This window comes from Scomber scombrus, chromosome 4 (assembly GCF_963691925.1).
Source record: "Scomber scombrus chromosome 4, fScoSco1.1, whole genome shotgun sequence".
NCBI lineage: Eukaryota > Metazoa > Chordata > Actinopteri > Scombriformes > Scombridae > Scomber > Scomber scombrus.
The window spans coordinates 7,433,745-7,452,732 of NC_084973.1; the positions used below are offsets into that span (position 1 = coordinate 7,433,745).

The 18,988-nt window shown below is 42.3% G+C and overlaps 1 protein-coding gene across 11 annotated transcripts in view; it reads right to left on the minus strand.

Annotated features, from left to right (window-relative positions):
• Window positions 1–12,672: 12,672 nt before the first annotated feature.
• fbrsl1 (fibrosin-like 1) overlaps window positions 12,673–18,988 on the minus strand; it is a 283,201-nt gene continuing 276,885 nt past the window's right edge. For 8 of the 11 annotated variants that reach the window (XM_062418360.1, XM_062418353.1, XM_062418354.1 and 5 more), the window contains 4 exons: window positions 18,377–18,460; window positions 17,012–17,095; window positions 15,926–16,202; window positions 12,673–15,144 (listed from right to left, as the gene is read on the minus strand). In XM_062418360.1, coding sequence (XP_062274344.1) covers window positions 13,860–15,144; window positions 15,926–16,202; window positions 17,012–17,095; window positions 18,377–18,460 — 1,730 coding nt within the window. In that variant the 3' untranslated portion in view covers window positions 12,673–13,859. The remainder of the gene's footprint in view (window positions 15,145–15,925; window positions 16,203–17,011; window positions 17,096–18,376; window positions 18,461–18,988) is intronic. The other 3 variants (XM_062418351.1, XM_062418359.1, XM_062418357.1) reach the window with 3 other exon arrangements.

Below are 18,988 nucleotides of genomic sequence, written 5' to 3' on the forward strand. Positions count from 1 at the left end.
AGTTCACCACAGGTCATTTCAATACTGTTCAGTTGCTTTTCTTACTGCCTTTTTAAAATAATAAAAATGTGGTATATTTAATCACATACTTTTCAGTTCATATTCATCAGATTACAAATGTGCTTGTTCACTCAGTAAGTGCAGAATAACATACATATCTTCCTTTAGCATAATGCCCTCAGTTTTGATAATCATCAGCAGATAATAGTCAACAATCAAGTATTCATTGTTAATAATTGTCATCCAAATTTTACTCCACAGGATCAATACAATTGATCTTATTTTACCAAAATATTAAAGTGTGTTTGCAACAAACTCTTTATACCCTCCTCTGGTTCATTTTTATAGTTTACTGGACCCATTAAAAATATGTTAGTCTAGTCCAAATGAAGGCCTGACTGATGCCAGCAACTGTCTAGCATAGACATCCTGAAAGTTTAGCTCATCTTTTTTCCATTTGACTTCAAAATCCTTTGGGTGATACTCTAACTTTTTATACTTTTTATTGAGGGAGGCTCACATCTCCTCAAACTCAACATGATCTTTTTGTTGTGACACAAACAATAATTAAGACAAAAAAGCAGATTTCTATTGGATGCACAGGTACTCTGAGTCAATAGTTGGTAGAACCACGTTTCTTTTGGGGTTTGTCTTTACCAGTTTTGCACATCTAGAGACTGCAATTTTTGCCCATTCTTCTTGGCAAAATAGCTCAAGCTCAGCCAGATTGGATGGAGACAGTCAGTGAACAGCAATTTTCAAGTCTCACTACATATTCTCAATTGGATTGAGGTCTGGGCTTAAATTGGGACCATTGTAAGACATTCATATTCTTTGCCTTAAACTGTTCCAGTGTAGCTCTGGCTGTATATTTAGGGTCATTATTCTGCTGGAAGGTGAACTTCCACCCCAGTCTCAAGTCTCTTGCAGACTATTACAGGTTTTCTTCAAGAATTGCTATGTATTGCCCTCAATCCTGAGCAGTTTCCCAGTACCTGCTGATGAAAAGCATCTCCACAGCATGATGCTGCCACCACTATGTTTCACTGTGGGGATGGTGTGCTTGAGGTGATGTGCATTGTTGGATTTCTGAATTTTGAACTAGGGCCACAAAATTCAAATTTTCTCTATCTGATCAGAGTACCTTCTTCCAAATGTTTGCTGTGTCTCTCACATGGCTTGTGGCAAACTCCAAGTGGGATTTCTTGTGGCTTTCTTCTCACCGCTTTTCCATATAGGCCAGATTTGTGAAGTGCATGACTTATAGTTGTCCTGTGGACAGATTCTCTCACTTGGAACTGTGGATCTTTCCAGCTCCTCTAGTGTCACCATTAGCATTTTGTTTGCTACGCTGATTAACACTATCTTTGCCCTTTCCTGATATTATGATTAGTTACTGTACATCCAACAAGTGTGTTTATTGCAGCAGTCACACTCTATCATATAATACACAATCAAAAATTGAAAAAAAAAAAAGCAGTCGACTATAATCAGGCAAATATAAAACGCTGGCAACATCTGAAGCTTCACTGATAGAGAGAAGTCTTGGTGCTACACACACTCAGGCAGCCTGCAGACTTACCACAACCCATCCACTCAGCGTCCACAGTGTTCCAATTTAGTTGTCATTTGTATCTATTTGTAGCTCATTATCTGCTCATATCCAGAAAATGTTTCTGTATTTGGTTACAGGCATGCACACACCAGTACAATTATGCAGAAATAATGAACACAATATGCACACATGCCACGTGAATCATCCTACACAGTAGGGGTGAGACAGTCTGCAAAATTCAACTACAGTTTGGGGTCTCTTCCAGTTTCAGCATTCACACTCAGTCCCAATGGGAACAAGACAAGAGGTTTCTCTCATGTCTGCAGAGTGGGAGAGACTATAGAGGGACTCTTTGGCAATATTTAAGTCAGTAAGATTCAGAATTACATACTAATTTTACTTATATTATATTATTATACTAGTATATTCCTCCAGACTTAATTTGACTTGCCCTATTGTCAAGTCCTTCTGGAAATAATTATTTAATTCAATAATTATAAATATAAACTTTTAATATGATAGAATACAGGAGAATAGTTTTGTTGAACTGGATTTGTAAGCGAAGTTGTTTGTCAAAGGGTAACCGGTTACCTGAATTTTTAAATCCTGGTATGCAAAGAAAAGTAGATATGATCGTTAATGTCAATTATGATCTGTGAATTATTTGGAATTATTTGGGAACATTTACTGTTAAATGAGATACAGCATATACTGTGATGCCCTCACAGCAGCAGTATCATCTTTTTTATGTTTTTGTTTGTTTGTTTGTTTTTTGAGTCTGTAGCTGAAATCATTTTACCAATACAGATAATCAATCAGTAATTATGTGTTTAATTATGTATTATTGTACTGTAGTTGTGTGCCCCCTCACCAAATATTATGTGTTGTGGTGGTGGTTTATCAGTGTATTGTATACTTTTTCTTTCATCTATAATCCAGGCTCAGGAGGTACTGGATCGTCCACTAATCACAAAGTTGGTTTGATCCCCAGCTCATCCTGTCCGTATGTAAAGATACTGAACCCCAAATTGCTATATAACTGCAGCCATTTACCATTTTCTATATACCATTTCTATAAATGTAAAAACCTAAAAAACAAATAAATAAATTTTAAGGGTCACAGGGGACATGATGATTACTTGATGGATTACTAACACCAGCAAAGGTGTAAAAGTGATTTTTAAGACTATATTGAGATTAATATACACATAAAACATTTGGTGTTTATTTTTTATGGTTAAATGAAACAAAACTTCTACAGTTTACAAAATGCATCCCCAATTCATTGTCTCCAACTGCTGATGACATCGCAGTTTTCGGGAGACAATTTAACACACACAAATACTGATTTGATGGCACAAATCCACTTTAATTACATATCTGAATTAATAATAGAAATAATTTGTAATGATGGAAATGAGTTTCCATTTTAAGCTTGTAAAGACTCATTAGCTTAATGTCTTTCAGTCAAAGACACTAGAAAATGGTTAGATTTGGCAGAAAAGGCTCTTATGGAAACTGAGCAGCAACAAGGACTAATTCTCCCTTAAATACCAACAACACAACAACACAATACATCTCACTTAAATCAATAATACCAACTATATAACACATAAGGAGGAGTTTGGGGTGGTGGAGCGAGCTATGAAAGCAAGCAGCACTTGTACGAGTGTCAAAGAAAAATAATAGTGAGAAGTGCAGGCATCTGGTTTTAATGGTTGTGCTGTGCACCTGGATGAATATGATTTGCCGTTAAGAGTCAGCTAATAGCCAAACAGCTGATAAACTGGACTGTTATTGTAAAGCACAAATGAAACAGCTGATACCAATCAGGTACTGCAAGCACCACATATGTCCAGTTTCTTTCTATGTTAGTATGATGTATGTAAATTGATTATTTTTGTAGCATGCTCATATAGAATTATTTAAATGTTTGTCATGGTGTGATTTAAGTTGCTGCAATAATACACAATCTATTTCTCTTTTCTATTAACTGCATTCACCATGTCCACACATATTACTGAATCCCAGTGGTTCCAGTCACCATTCATGTTGAAAAGCAATTACACAGTTGGCTTTGTGGGACCACTGGTCATTTTGATAGGATTTTATAGTGCAGTTACAAGTGGGCTGATCTTTCTTGTTTAAGAAAGACCAACGTGCCTCTCTAATAGAAATAGCAAACGAGCCCTTAATGCAGGACTAATCTCTGCAAACCCCCATCTATTCCCTGGCAGTGCATTATTAATGGGCAGTGTGGAGGCTGGTGAGTACAGGGGCCTCTCCTCACTAATGCATCCATTCCTCATTGTTAGATGTCTGGTGAGGAAAACGCACACACACACGCTGCCTCCTCACACACCTACAGACTCACATGGATACACACTTACACACGCACAAAGATGTGCCATTCATGCAGAATGTATTCTTAAGGGAAATTATTATATTTTTAGTTGGCATTCAGTGGTGAACGCTGAATCCTTTGCAGATCCTCTGATAAGGTCACAACGGCAAATTGAATGCAGCTTATTAAGTCCCACTCCAACGCTGTCAATCAGCATTTCTTAATTGGATCAAATATTACTTGTGGCAGCTGTATAAAACATCAAACGAGTAATTAAATGAAATAATGAGAAAATAAACCTTAATGTTGCCAAGTGGGAATGGAGGCAAGCTGGGGAACGTGATTCCGCCGTGCTCTCTGAAATTATCTCTCGCCGGCTCGGGCTAATTGCTGGAGGATGTCCTCTTAACTGAGTGTGAAAAGCTGTGTCTAATTACTGCAACATTAATCAGGCATTAGCATGTTATCACAAGGTTAACTTATCAGGAGGGGCCCAGAAGCAGCTGGAGGTGCCATTTACCAATGCTGCATTTGGCCAAGTGGGCCACAAGGGGTAGTGCTTGTTCTTCCTATGAATCATTACTCAGCCTGTTGAAGCCTGGAGCTGAAATCAAAGGCAACCATGTTGGATTGGATTGTGTGCATTGTGGTTTTGAGACTCCTCAGAGTGAAATGGGGAATGTCCAGAATCAATATAAGCTATTTCCTGCTCATTGTGGAGCTGAAATGAGAACATTTATCCCCAGGGGATTCAAAATTTTAGGTCGTAATTTGTTAACATCTTACTTTGCACAGATACACCAAAGGAGACATCTTTACCCCAAACTGTATGAGGAATTACATGGACTGAAAGAATCTGCAAAATCAATGTCATGCAATTGTGTGCTTGGTGGAGCGGGTGAGTCCGATGTAATGAAGATTGACTGGATGGTGATTGCATCCTGAATTACCCCAATAGTGGAATATGAATACAGATAAAACAGCAGCCATCTCCAGTGGGGAATGTAAAAAGTGAAATACCTGCGACTGTTGTAACAGGCATCATAGATTATTGAATTAGTATTTTCATTTTTAAAATGTCGATATAAGGATGCCTTGGCTTAAATGACATAGAAAAATATGCTCGATTTAATAGCGGTATTGTAATTTTGAGTCACACATGCCAAATGACCAGCATGTGTGTAGATTAAAGGTCATTTCTGGCAGCAGGTTGGTCCTGTGCCCTGACTTCATTACCAGCAGCTCCAGAATAGTCTCATCAGGATTCCAGCAGGGCAGAGAAGCCATACCTCCGGCAGCCCTGCCAAAGGCGCTCATTTGTCAGAGAGGCATGGAGATCACAGGCCGACAAATCTCCCACGTCTCCCAGACTGTCAAGCTCTTTGCCTGCATATCAAAGACAAAAGAACAGAGCCGCAGAGCAAGAGAGCAGAGCAGCCATTCCATTTAGAGATGGTCCGCCGTTTAAACCCCCCGAGCGTGCCCTTTGAAAATGCCTATTAGCCTGGGTGAGAGAGATTACAAGCAAATAAAATTACATTCATTGTGATATTTGATTTCATAATACCCCCAGAATTATAATTACACCGTGCTCACACTTTTCATTTAGAAACCATTTGGCAACAACAAAGAATAAGAGATGGGAATGAGCAGGTTGTGCATCTAGTGAGTGAGTGCACATTATCAGGCCTGTTTCACTAGAAGTAACAATAATGGGAGAAGAATGGAGGCACTAATAAGAATGTAATCAGGTGAGAGAGTGGGATTTAATGATATGGAACACAGGGCTTTATTTTCATCTGCCAGTCGTTTGGTGCAACAACAGGAGAGCATGAAGGGAAGGAAATTTCTGATGTTACATTACTTTCAGTGGCTGAAATATGGAAGCATATTTTTTAAAAGGCTTATTTTATACAAACCTACTCCAGGGTCAAATCCCCTCCATCATATCTCAGCTACAACCTGTCTGTCTTTCAGGGTTGTACCAAAAGGACAACGGTGTATTACACCGGGAATGTGGGCATATGCTGTCTGGCTTAAACCAACAAGCAGAAGGGAAGAGATAAGAGACATTCTTGGGCGGCACAGAAACGAGGCATGAGAAGGGCCAGCTTGATAGCAGCACTTGTTGTTCTGATGTGTTAAATAGCTGGCCTTCAACACCCCAATCAATCGCTGAGTGAGCCACTGTGTAGCCAAGGGTTGTGTTAGATAGCCAGATGGCTGAAGTCAATGGAGCTCTGCCTGGTCTCTTGTGTCACAAAAGGATGATCACGAATCTGGCCACACAGACTGGACAAAATACATGAAATATTGCACCCTGAATGTTTTGTTAGGTTGATCAGTTCAAATAGATGTTGTTTCAGAACATGTCACTGATTAAAGTTCTTTGCTAATCAGCAACAGAATAACAACATTTCATCCTCAAAACATTAAAAAACATAGTTAGCCTTGGGTGGCTATCATGCACATTTTTGTTTTGGCTTGCACAACTGGCTTGTCTGATGTGATAAGTAGTACTTTAGATCTCACTGTGTGTAATGATGCCTTCCAACCATTGTCTGGTACTCCTGCCACTTGACACAGAAAAGTAAGAGGCAGCCAATACGCCAATGTACGCATACAAGAACGACTGCGGGACAAGACAAGCATTTTTGAACATGCTCCAAGACCTCCAGAGGCCCGTGTTGACTAATCTGCAAACAATCCACCCTGCAAGCCCCATTGCAAGTGGAAGAACAAGCCCCTTAAGCTGTGACATTAACGAACACAACGAGATAAGATAGGGTTTGTTATCTTGGTGCATGGAACTCCTGCCCAGATAGGAGATAAGAGCCTTTCAAAGCATGTTTGCTGCCAGACAAATTTCCAAAGAAGCATGGGAGTAAGGCAAAGCCAGGCCTGGAATGCTGAGAAGCTCTGTCAAAGCCAGTCTCATGAAGAATATGATCCCTCTGCCCTTTTCCACCTTATTATAGCTGCCTTTGGTCCAAAACCAATGGCTATTCTATGCAAAGCTTTGTGGACCTTCTTGTGGTCAAAGCAGTAATAAGAATCCAGTATGCATCAAGAGATAGACCTCACACACTGTTGTTGAATGCATACAGTATCAATAGACAAAACAAAAAACCCCAGTATCATGACATTGAAACATGTGTGATGCAACACTGAGATGATAGAACTATTACAATATGAAGTCCCAGATAATATTGAATAAGTGAACATACTCTCCACAATCTCCACACTCACTGAGCTTAGTATCTCAGGATCTGCCCTCTGCTGGTTCATGTCACGTATCTCTCAGGGAGATCTTTTAAGAGTACCACAGAGGGGAGAAGTGTCCAAACTGCATGGGTTATCCACAGGCGTTTCGCTAGGGTCAGTGCTTGGTCCCCTTCTCTTTTCAGTAAACGCCACCTCAGCTGGTGCAATCAGCTGCTCCTATGGTTTCTCATACCATTACCATGCTGATGATACCCATTATTCCTGCTGAGAGACCACACAGTCTTGTCTCGGATCTCGTCATGCCATGCCGATATCTTGGCATGGATGAAAGAACGCCACCTTCAACTTGATAGAGCAAGCTTTTTGTCATCCCAGCCAATCTCTCTGTAAAACAACAGATCATTATCCAGCTTGAATCAAACTAAGTCATGCCAGCAAAGTCTGCCTGAAACTTCGGTGTTATGATTGATTGTCAACTATGTTCATGTGGTTTAAATTGCTCGGTTGTGTCGATTTACCCTGTCAGACAACACCAGAAAGATCAGACCCAACCTGGGTGGAATGAGTCACCAAACTTCAACCTCCACTCCAGAGTCCTTCCTAATCTTAAAGAAAAGACTAAACACCTAGTTCTTTCGCGAACGCCTCTGCACTTGATGGACTGAAATTAAACAAGTTAGCTTATTCTCTCCTGACTAGATTCTTGCTTGTGTGGTATCACCTCTGAAATGTACATTGCTTTGGATAAAACCATTTGTTAAATTAAACTGTAAATTATACTTGTAATATGGCTTAGTGGTCTGTATAGCATTGCTAGCTGACTGACTCAGATTTATGATTTGATCCCAATGTCATTGAGCAGCCTGGATGCTGTCATCACTTGGCTGTCTGTATGAGCTAGACAGGATATTTGACCTGTATTTGCTACCTGTTGCATATAAAGATTTTCAGTTGTAAAAGTATGTTTATGCTCAAGGTAGTGTATAACCTAACAAGTAATTTATGGTAGTATGAAATGCTAGAACCATAAGCTTGCTAAAATAAAGGGTTATATTAAGTTCAGTGAAATGAATTAAGTTGTTTACAGTTTTGCTACGTATCCAGTGTTTTGGGCTTTTTCTTTCTTTCTTTTTTTGGCAAAAAAGGAATAGAAACTGTCAGAAGTAATAAAAGGTGAGAATACGGCCTGTAATTTTTTGTGACAGAAATCATTTCAAAGTGTAAATCAGAAAATCAAAAGTTATTGACTTCTCATTAATGACTTACATGTAGCTTGTATAGGCCTATGGAAAACTCATTAAGTGGGAAAAAGACTTAGAAGTTATAGCTAACCTTAAAGTTAACAGTAACTCACTTTAAAGTTGTAAAATGTAAAAAAAAAACATTAAAAATCTTTCAATATAAGCCAAGACATTATTGAGTTATAGCTAAGCATTAAATTAGCTAACATTTAAGTTAGCTATAACTCATGAGTTATAGCTATTGCAGTTATAGCTAAGAAGGGCTGCTTAGTGACTTTCTCCAAACCAATTTATCCTGCTGGTCCAGGGATTGACTCAGTAACCCAGTATGCTCTCATTCAAGCTGCTCTTGTTTTCACTTGTGTGTTGTGATGAAATATGATATGAATACAATTAATGTGTACTTAGGATGTTAGCATCTTTTGATTATCATAAATAGCCCTGCACACTTCTTAACTGAAACGGACCCCCAAAAATCAATTGCTTTTCCTTTTTCCTATACGTTCTCAGTTTTAAAAGGGAGGCTTTAGCATCTTTCACCACATACACAATCAAGTATAACTTGTTCAGGTCACTAGGCCCCTGAAGTTAGGGAAATAACATTTCAAATAAAGAATCTGAATACCAAACTTACTGTAAACTACTGTTAAACATACCACACCCTAACCCTATCAATCAGCTGAACATACAGTCCACACAACTGAACATCATTTATCTAATCAAACCGAACAACTCCATTAAATGTACATACTGTTCAGTTGCTGGTTTACAGTGCTGGTGGTCTAAGTCAAATTCCAGCCCTGGCTCTAAGGGAACACTGGATACAGACAGTTTGATATTTAAGCTCAGTGTTTTCAGCAGAGGGGCTAGCATGGTTTTTATATGGAAAGACAGGATGTTTCATTTTTTAATGTGTTGTTAATATATAGGCTGTAAAAACAACCTCTCTGTCAATTTCATAATTTCATATTGGAAAGGAAATCCTGACACATTGACGCCAAGAACTAGGTGCTGCATCTCTGCCAGCGTCAAACTGAATAAACGCTTATGAATATGCCCACACCACCAGAGGGGATGGACTAAATCGTAATTCTCATTCTGCGGCTTGGAAAAACTTCCGCCTTCCCGGGTGCCAAGCGGCTCTGAGGCGATCCCAGTGATGAGCCAGGGAACGCTCTGCTAACTGAGCTCTGGAGAAATACGGTCACGGCAAGATCCATATTCAAATAAACTTCACTCTTGGCCCATGCACACAAGCCATGTTGTCACCAGCTGGCAGTGTCTCTCACCGCCCCTTCAAATACTGAGCCACTTTTGATTAACGTCTCTACGGCTAATCATGTGCGCTAGCTGTGCCAAATTGGACGAGCCACGTATGGCCTCCATTTGCCTTGAAATCTCTCTTTTAGAAAAAAAAAACCTCGTTCTAAGCATTTGAGAGCCTCCCTTTACACCACCCACCCGTCTCCTAAGTCTTCTCTTGTCTAGTGCCCATACATAGAACAGAAAGGGTGGTGTGGTGGCACGGTGCCATCCTGCGGGTCCCTGAGTGAGAGGACTATCGCTGCCAGATGCACCCAGCTGCATAAATGTTATTCATTTTTTATGGCTTGTGTACATAATATGGCCAGTGTGGGAGATTGTGAGGTTCCACTAAAGGCTGGAAAATCCTCAAAATTGAATCAAAGTGGAAAACTTATTTTGGCTGCTGGCTGTTCTGGACCTCCTCCTTTTCCATCTCCCTTAATTCTCTTCTGCTCCTCCCTGTCTTACATTGCACTCTCTGAGGTTCTTCTGTGAGTGATTTACAGTATATTCTTTCTCCTAGGCTGCATTAGCTGGACTCCTTGCACAGCCATAGCAATGTTGGTGTGAGACAGCCAGAATATTTGTCATAGGTCCAGAGGTGCAAAGACATTAGACAGCACTTTGTCACCAGGGTCTGGAATTCACACCATTTGGCTGTATCCAAGTCAGCTCCTTAACCGCTGACTGGCCTGGTTTCTGTCAGCTGCCGCTCTGTTGACATTGAGGGCTAAAATAAGACGGCAACATGGAAGGATGTATGCTGCTAGCCTTTTTAGGTGGTCAAAACAACACGCAGGCTACAAAGAGTGGTGTGACAAGGATCCACTGCCAAAGCCCTTGACTTGGTGCTCTCTCCCTCAGTTCACAGTTCAGATATAGTTTAGTGGTTTAGAATGGCTCTTGTCAGGGTTTGCTAACCCCCGCAGAGAGATAGGCTTGAACTCAGAACAGAGCCACAGTCTCACAAATCACCAGGCCCAGTGGAGACCCCAGCAATCCAAATGTGATCGTGGCGGGGGCCCCCAGTCTCATTACCAATCTCCATTTCAAAACAGCCTTCAAATGGGAACTAATGCATTAGCTCTCGCTGGGGGAAAAGTCTAGGGAGCCACTACATAGCAGCGCAAAAACGCTTTCATACATGTTTTATCAGCGGGGGAAGAGTGAGCAAGAGAGAAAAGGAGCTTGGACTGAACCATTCATTTGTTGCCCATCTTATTAGCTTGGCACTGTGTTATTAGCTGCCATTGTGCTCTATAAAAGCCCCTTAGGCCTGTTCCACTGTTCGCTGAATCTGGGGTGAGCTCTGTGCCAAGGGCTTTTTGGAGGTATTTGAGACCATGAAAATTCAATCCCAAACCCTAAGCATTGAGGTTTCTCACAGATAAATGAAGAGGATTAGTGGGACAATAAAACAATGTCTTACCTCAGATACCACCGTATCCTATTAATTGGGATTATAGTGGAGAAATGTGTAAAAAAAAACACACAATCATGTATCACAGTCGCTTTTTAGTGTCAAGCTGTTACATGAAGCCCTGTCATAGTAACAATTCTATCAAATAGGAAATATGGTCCAAATTATGAACAAGTGAAAATAGAGAATAAACAATGCCAAGAAAAAAAAAAAAAAAGCCTGGACACATGAAGAATAGCTTTGAAAAGAGCTGACAGTTGCAGACACTGTAATAACCCACCTTGGGTTGGATATGCTAGGCAATGTGTCAATTGATTCCCATCTGATGATGGACTGTGTGCTGAAATAAATTGACCTTGCCAGACGATGAGTGAAATTGATGGAGCTTTTCATCTCCGGAGGGCCGTTCCACACTCTGCCGTAAAATGGATAGAGCACAGGACAGAGTGATTGAGTCTGGGGGAAATGTAAGGTGTGTGTTTTTCTTCTACCAAAGCTTGCTTGGTAAATAATAGTTACAGGAAAAATCACTATGCAGTAACAAGTACAGGGGTTAAGTACCTGTTGTTGACTAGATGATTAGGACTAAAAGCACATAGAGTTAAAGTGGAGCTGGCCACTGACAGATGCTACCCATCTGAGGAATATGTGGCTCAATTACCGGGAGCATAAATTGAAAGTGATAGTAATTTAAGTCTTCCCAATACGCCTGCCCCATTCTGGCAAACAGTCTTTTCAAGGAGCCCTTTTACAAAACCCTGGTGGAGTGTGTGGAACACAGGAGCGCCATTGATTTTCAATAACATCCCTTAATGACCTGGCCACGGTTTGATCCACGCTGTCATTATGGGCTGATACCATGGGACAGGATTGGTGGGTCTCACAGCGCACAGCAGAAAGATGAGTAGTCAGGGCATTATCAGGATGAATTGGCCATCTCTGGACAGGCGGCAAGCACAGCCGAGGTCTTGTCAATAACAGGACGGGGCGCCTCAGGGCTCCCTCCACGGCCCACTCCAGAGCGTCTTCCGGCCTCATTAAAAAAGCAGATGAGTGGTGTGCATGAGGAGGGGAGGCGTAAGAGAAGAGAGAGGAGCATCTCCTCCACCATCCGATAGCCTGCCTCCCAATCATTGCTCCTCTTAATGAGTCCAGACCGCGGGTCAATATTCCGCTGGGCTGCCAGTCAATACCGGTTACCTGCAACACAAACACTCAAAACCTGCTTTCATACAAAATCAATGTCCTATTAGTCCCTCCCTGTATTGCCTTGGCCAAATCTCATCGATCCCCTCTGAAGAGCTCTGCAGCCCATGTATGACAGATTACGGTCAAATGATCTGATGGCTTAGGCTACTCTGCTGGCCAAGTTAGTTGCCTTTATGATTTCAAAGTAGTAGTTTGATATCAGATGAGCAAATACTCTAAATGCTGAAAACTGAGGCACAAGCATTATTGGCAAACCTATCAACCGCACATCAGCATTCTCCTCAGTCGGTCTGGCCTGCAGAAAAATTCAGTACTTGTAGTCAGCACTGAAAATGAGTACCAGGATGAAAGACAAGCAGCAGATGTATGACATTAGGTCCAAACTTTATTCCGTACATTTTAAACCATGAATGTTCATTTTCATTTTTTGCACGCCTAAAACTCTACTTGTTTTGTATACAAGAGTCTAAGAAAAACAACTGCACATAACCACAAGTTTGACAGAGAAAGTCCTTTTGCCACCCACTTAAAAGTGTCCTTCTTTTCTGTCTGGGACTGGTCCAGTTTGTGACTTGGAAGTCTTTTTATAATTCCATCATTATTTCATTGGTAAATATAAACATGAGTTAATCCAAGTTTCTTTCAGTATCACCAGTATCCACTGCTCCCTCTAGGTGATCTCTCCGTTAGGGTGCTGTGTGCTGCTTTGCATAGATTGCAGATGATCCTTCTGGGCCCCCTTACAACACCCTCCATTCATACGTTCCATCCATTGGCCAGGCTTGTCTGTTACCTTAATGTTCAACAGGGAGGTGATTCCCCATGTTTCATTTAATTTTGTTTTTCTAGAAATGGTTAAAAAGCCTAATAAATTTACACGGTAATTTTGCAGCGAAGGAATATCAACAAGTTATTTACATCAGTATTCTTTACAGAGACTGAACAAAGACCTCATAATATATATTTATCTGCATATCTCAAAGGCAAAACAAATGAACAAAACAAATCCGTAATGTAACATTGTACATTGTCATCATTGAGGATATCCTGGTACCATGAGGTTAAATTACTGAAGGTTGAAACCAAAATCCAGTTTTTACAGTGGGTCATAATGGATATGTCTCACAATCAACTGGGATAAATATTGTAAAAGGTGTGACTAATGCACAAAATACATAAAATTCATAGAAATGATATCTATACATGGAACAAGGATAGGAAATGTACAAACTCATTTCATGACCTCTCTTTTCGCACAAAGCTAAAAAGAAGGTATTGGATTAATATATTAATAATTATCAAATATTTAAATCGGATATAAACATACACATATTTGTGTTCTCTCGACATTATTCAACCTTCAGTCCACTAAAAATAAAGTCATGGCATGTGCTTAATCAGCCTTACACACCTTTACTTTGTACAATCATACCCTTTCCCTTAGGGAGTTTTGCTCTTCTCTGGTGAAGAGCAGTGCATTTTGTTCACAAGAAGGTTTCAGATTGGGGGAGTGGGGCTTGTGAGTGCATCTACTAAGACTTTGTGCACTTTTGTAAGAAGCTACCGTGCCTCTACCTCTTTGGGGTTGCGAGATGGGGAGTAGTCCCTTGGGTCCTGGGTGCTAGTGAGGGGGGTAGTCCTCCTGGGTGAGGCTGGCCTGGCACTGCCAGCTGGCACGAGGGGCGGGGGGGCACTGAGTGCGGCAGTAGGGGGTGTTCTGTTCAGAAGGCCGTTGTGTCCTGTGGAGGGGCTGAGTCTGGGGTAGGGCATGCCGCCTAGGTGAGGCATAAAGGGGGGCATGTGCGGAAGATGACCTTCCATTGGGGACTGGTGCAGTTGATGGAGGCGTGCTCGGTCCAGCTCCTCCCTCAGGTGGAGGCGCTCTCGCTCCTCTGCCTGCTGCCTCATCCTCTCGTGTTCTCTGCGCACCTCCAACAGGTGCTCGTGGTGAGAGTAGTCATGAGCCTCCCTCTCGCGGTAGGCTCGTTCCTGTTCGTACACACTAGGGAAGCGATGTCCTTGTTCGGCCCTGAGCTGGAAGTCCATGCGTCGCTGCAGGTCCAGGTTACGGTAGGCTTCTCTAAGTGGGTCCCAAGGGAAGGCTGGGTGGGGCAGGCGCTCCCTTCCTGCCAGAGGGCTCACTCCCATGAAGGGAGCCATGCGAGCCCGGTCTAACACATTTAGGCTGCCCAACTGGGGCATGGCACTCATGGAAAGGGGCAGCGAATGTCCCATGGGGACACCATGCAGACCCGATGCAGAGATGTCACCACGTGGTGAGGGAAGAGGCTGCTGGGACAAAGGTGGGTGGTGGTGGTGTGGGTTGGTAAGAGCAGAAAGAGCTTGGGCCTGTGGTTGGGGAGCAGGCTCAGAACTCACCACCATGACCTCCTGCTCCTCTTTCCTCTCCTCCTTAATCTTCATGTCATTTTTCACCTTGTGTAGGAGCTCTGCAGGAGAAGGCTCTTTCCTCTCGCTATCCTTGAGTGTAGGTGGGGGCCCACCTGCCATCTTCATGCCCTGCTCATTGATCACTGCCTTGGAGTATGGAGAAGGAGAGCGATGGGTGGACTTGATGGAGTCTTCTGAGGGTCTCCTCTCTAGCATCTCCTTGCCAGGCGAGCGGCTCTCCTTAACCTTCACATCAGCCAACGTGGCTGAGTCTCTGTGGCGCTCCAGTAGCTCCTTCTCGGCCTCACGGACTCGGTCCACGCTGCCACTGTGGTGGCGCCCCGAATCATTGGAGTTCTGGCTGTTGGAGCGTATCAGGCTGCTGATCTGGTAGCTGACCGGTGCAGAGGCTGGAGAGGAACGGTTGGAGTGGCGGTTGCGTTCCACAGAATCCCTGTAATGACATGATAGTTTAGTTAGTCACTTAAAAGCATGCATCCTGTAGAGGTGGATCGTGTTAAGGTAAGGCTACAATAACATTAAATAACTGCCTTTCAAAACATACGGATTACCCTCCTCTTTTCTTCCTCTGTTCATGTTCACTGCCTTTAAATTTGACACTAAAACCTGCTCGAATATCATCCAGAGAAATCTGTCCAATTTATCTTTGACAAATATGCTTCTGCTGGAGCTGCTTGCTGCCTTTTTGATTTAAGTCTGTTTTTTTGCTGGATATATGAATTACATTTATCACAGTTTCCACGGATACTAGTAATGGACTGGAGGATTGTTATTTTTTCTTTAGTCTTTAATGGTGCAGCTTTCTTTTTCCAGAGGTGATTTTGTGGCTCTTAGATAGATGCTAATGCTAGCTGGAAAAGAGATCATTACTGTGTCTATTAGAGTTGTGATCATGTATTTGTGTTCTTATGTGGCTAATGTTTTTATGTATAACCAAATATTCGCAATTTCTATCCTTTAAATGTTTTTTTGTTACGTGTAGGATGATCAGATTGGTTACCTTCTTGGGGTAATCACATCATGCTTTGAAACAATCCAGTAACAGAAGTCTCAGGTCAAATGTTGACTTGTGAAGATAACAAACATTTCTAGTCATTTTAATATTGCAGAAATATTATTGTACCCTGAGTAAAAGTGGAAGCTAATACCCTCCAAATAATATTCAAGAAGTACATGAAAAAAGCAAACATTATTTTCCTCAGCCTCAAACTCACCTGTCTTTATCCTTCTCCTCTTTTCCGATGGACGAGTCTCTTTTCTCTCTTTCTCTTTCTCTCTCCCTCTCTCTCTCTCTTTCCCGTTCCCTCTCTCGCTCTCTCTCGTGGCTGTTGGCTGAGCTGCTCCTCTCAGTGTCCACAGTTTTGGGCCACTGTGGCGGGGTGGGGAAAGACGGCGGGGTGCGTCGAAGCCTGTTCCAGGTGTCGTGGTGGGGGCTGCCAAATGTGGGCAATCCTCCTGGCCCTTCCTTGGTGCCAAACATACTGTTGGACCCTGGAAGGAAAGGGGAGACAGGCGTGGGACCCACTGTAAGTTAATTTCACACAAAACCTTCTTGAGGATACATAAGATGAGAAAGACTCGACAACAAAAGCTGCTTTTGTCTTTGTCTCTGGAGGTTCTCTCACTGAAGCTGCTTGAAAGAGTTAGAGGTTAATGGCTCCTCCCACCCAAAGAAAAAAACTCTACTCATTTGCTTTTGGACTAAAGGGCCCCCCCCTCCCTTTCTGAACTGGATGAAGAAGGGAGACGCACTTGCCCTCTAGAGTTGAGGGCTGTGAAAAGCCAAGGGAGACCTTAGCATTCCACGGCATGTCTATTCCAATCACATCCTTTTTTCACAACAGGGTGACCGATTTGGCACACAAAAATAGGAGGGATGAAGAGAAAGAGAGAAAGGCAAGAGAGAGAAGGATGCAGGGGGGAAAGAGGCAGCCCTCCATGGTGGTGCAGAAGGGGCTTGTCAAATAATTAATCAATGAATTGCCACCAAACAGCGAACCTGGGAGGGCCTGTTGGCAGTAGTTCAGCCAGATTAAAGCCAGGCTGTTGGGAACATAGTTGGTGGATGAAGTGGAGGCAGGGAGGAGGTTTGCTTGTGGTGTGTTGTACTGCATTGTTGGGCCTCCCTGGGCTAGGGCTGCTTTGACACAGAAACTAGAGCAAAGTGTCTTGATTTTTTTTTCTTCCTCCCCTCCTGGCTCTCCCTGTGGTCTAACGCTGTCCTGCTCTGTTCTGTTACTGGCCACAAGGGCCAGATTGAAGGGGGGAGCGGTGGAGGAGGAGAGGGGGCCAGCGCTTACCAAGCGAGGGGTTGCCTAATCCTCCGAAGGCACTGCTTGAAAGGTTGCCGAGGCCGCCAAAGGAACTGGAGCGACTGAAAGGATCTGCAAAATGCCAAACAGGGATTAGCAAAGGGGGGGCTGGCTAGTGGTGCTCACCACAACACCAACCCGTTCCACTCGGCTTTTCTCTTACAAGCGAGCTGATTTTTTCTTTCTTTCTTTTTTCTTTTTTTTTAGCGCTGCCACCCTAGCTCTCTGCCTGGTAATCCTGCAGTAGCCAGGCCTCCTGGATGCTGGATTCACTGCCACTAACTGGAGTGGAGTGTCTCTGCTGGGGCTAGTGGAACTACACTGTTTGATGGGGAAATTAGTTTTGAGTTGTTGGAGCTGAGCAGGAAATGGACTGTGATAGGACAGGGGAATTGGAAGGTGTATAAATTAAACTAAACAGACCACAGTGGCTTAACTGTAGAATCGTTGTCTGATGTCTCCACTGACACAGGCTCCAAATTTATAGTAATAACACAAATATTTATCTGGATAAGTCAGTCGACAACATCAATCAATTTGCAGCCCAATTTTTATTTCCCATCAGGAAATGCAGAACTTATCTACAGATTAGGGTTTAAGGATTTTCAGTTGTGAGACAGCTGCGCTGGGGCTTGTTGATATATCACAAAATACAAGAATTGAGAAATCTCCTCGGCCTCACACATGGATTCCATGGAAAGGGATTTTTTTTATTCACTAAGTCTTCCTCCTCAGTGCACCATGTTTTCATAAGAACAAAATGGGTTGACTCAAGCCATGAAATCGACTTGCCACTCTGAACCAAAACAGTGTCTCAAATAAAAGGGTGGAATAGAAATGAATAAATAAATAATTAAATTCACACATAAATCCACATTAACTAACCTCCATCACTGCTGCTATGAATTATTAACTCAACTTGGCATGCCCCCCCAAAAAATAGTCTTATATATGCTGTTGCACTACATTTGGTTTGCCCAAACAAATGAAGGATGACAAATAGCGCTGGAAACTGAAGACTAAGCTAGCTATGTCTTTTTAATAATCCCACACAGAGTTATTTAAAGCTGTGTTATGAATAACACTGTTGTGATTTCATAATGACTAAGCTCTCCATTACCATGAACTTGAGAGTTTGCTCAAGAAGTGACTATACTGGCCAGCTGGACTCCATATTAACCTTCAAATGAACCTTAGATCAAAACCAGTAATATCTAGGCTTTAAATTACACCTTATTGGCTTGTTATGTGTTTAAAACATGAGTTCAACAAGGAAAAGGGACAGAGCGGAGAGAGATGGAGAGAAAAAAGAAGATAAATGTATAAGAAAAATTTGAACGTGGAGTTACTTACACTTACCTGCCAAATGGCTAGGAGGCAGGAAGCCGCTGGGGTGGGGGGCAGGACCGTACGGGGAGGGAGCTGGGTGGCCGGAGCCTATCGGAGCAAAGAGGACATGACAAGGTTATTATTATCCAATTAGACAGTTATAAACTCTCTAATTAGCCATGCAGAGAGAAAGAGATACTAAAAAAGCCATGACTAAAATGCGAGACAGGTATTTTCTGCTACGGTAAAACAAATCTGTTGAATATGCATGTATGCTAGATGGGTTTAGAGATGGCGGAGTAATGCCGCTGAGCAAATTAGCAACCAATATTTTGCTTTTATTGCAGCATGTTTGTGTGTGAGTCTATAGCTGGTTATTGAGGTCAGTTCCTGACTCTGCAACAAGCTGGCCTCTTTCACAAAACACTGTTACCATCACCCATATTCCATGAATTGTTAATGAAAGAACCAATTACAGGAGTGCATCTGACACGCCAGCGCATAATTACCAGTCAAAGGCCGTTCTCCTCTCTGTTGCCCTCCAACGCAGGGCAAATCAGTCAATTACCTAACCGAGAGTCATCCATATTCATAGACATATCTGACTCCCTTTATGGGCAAAACATTTGCTACAAA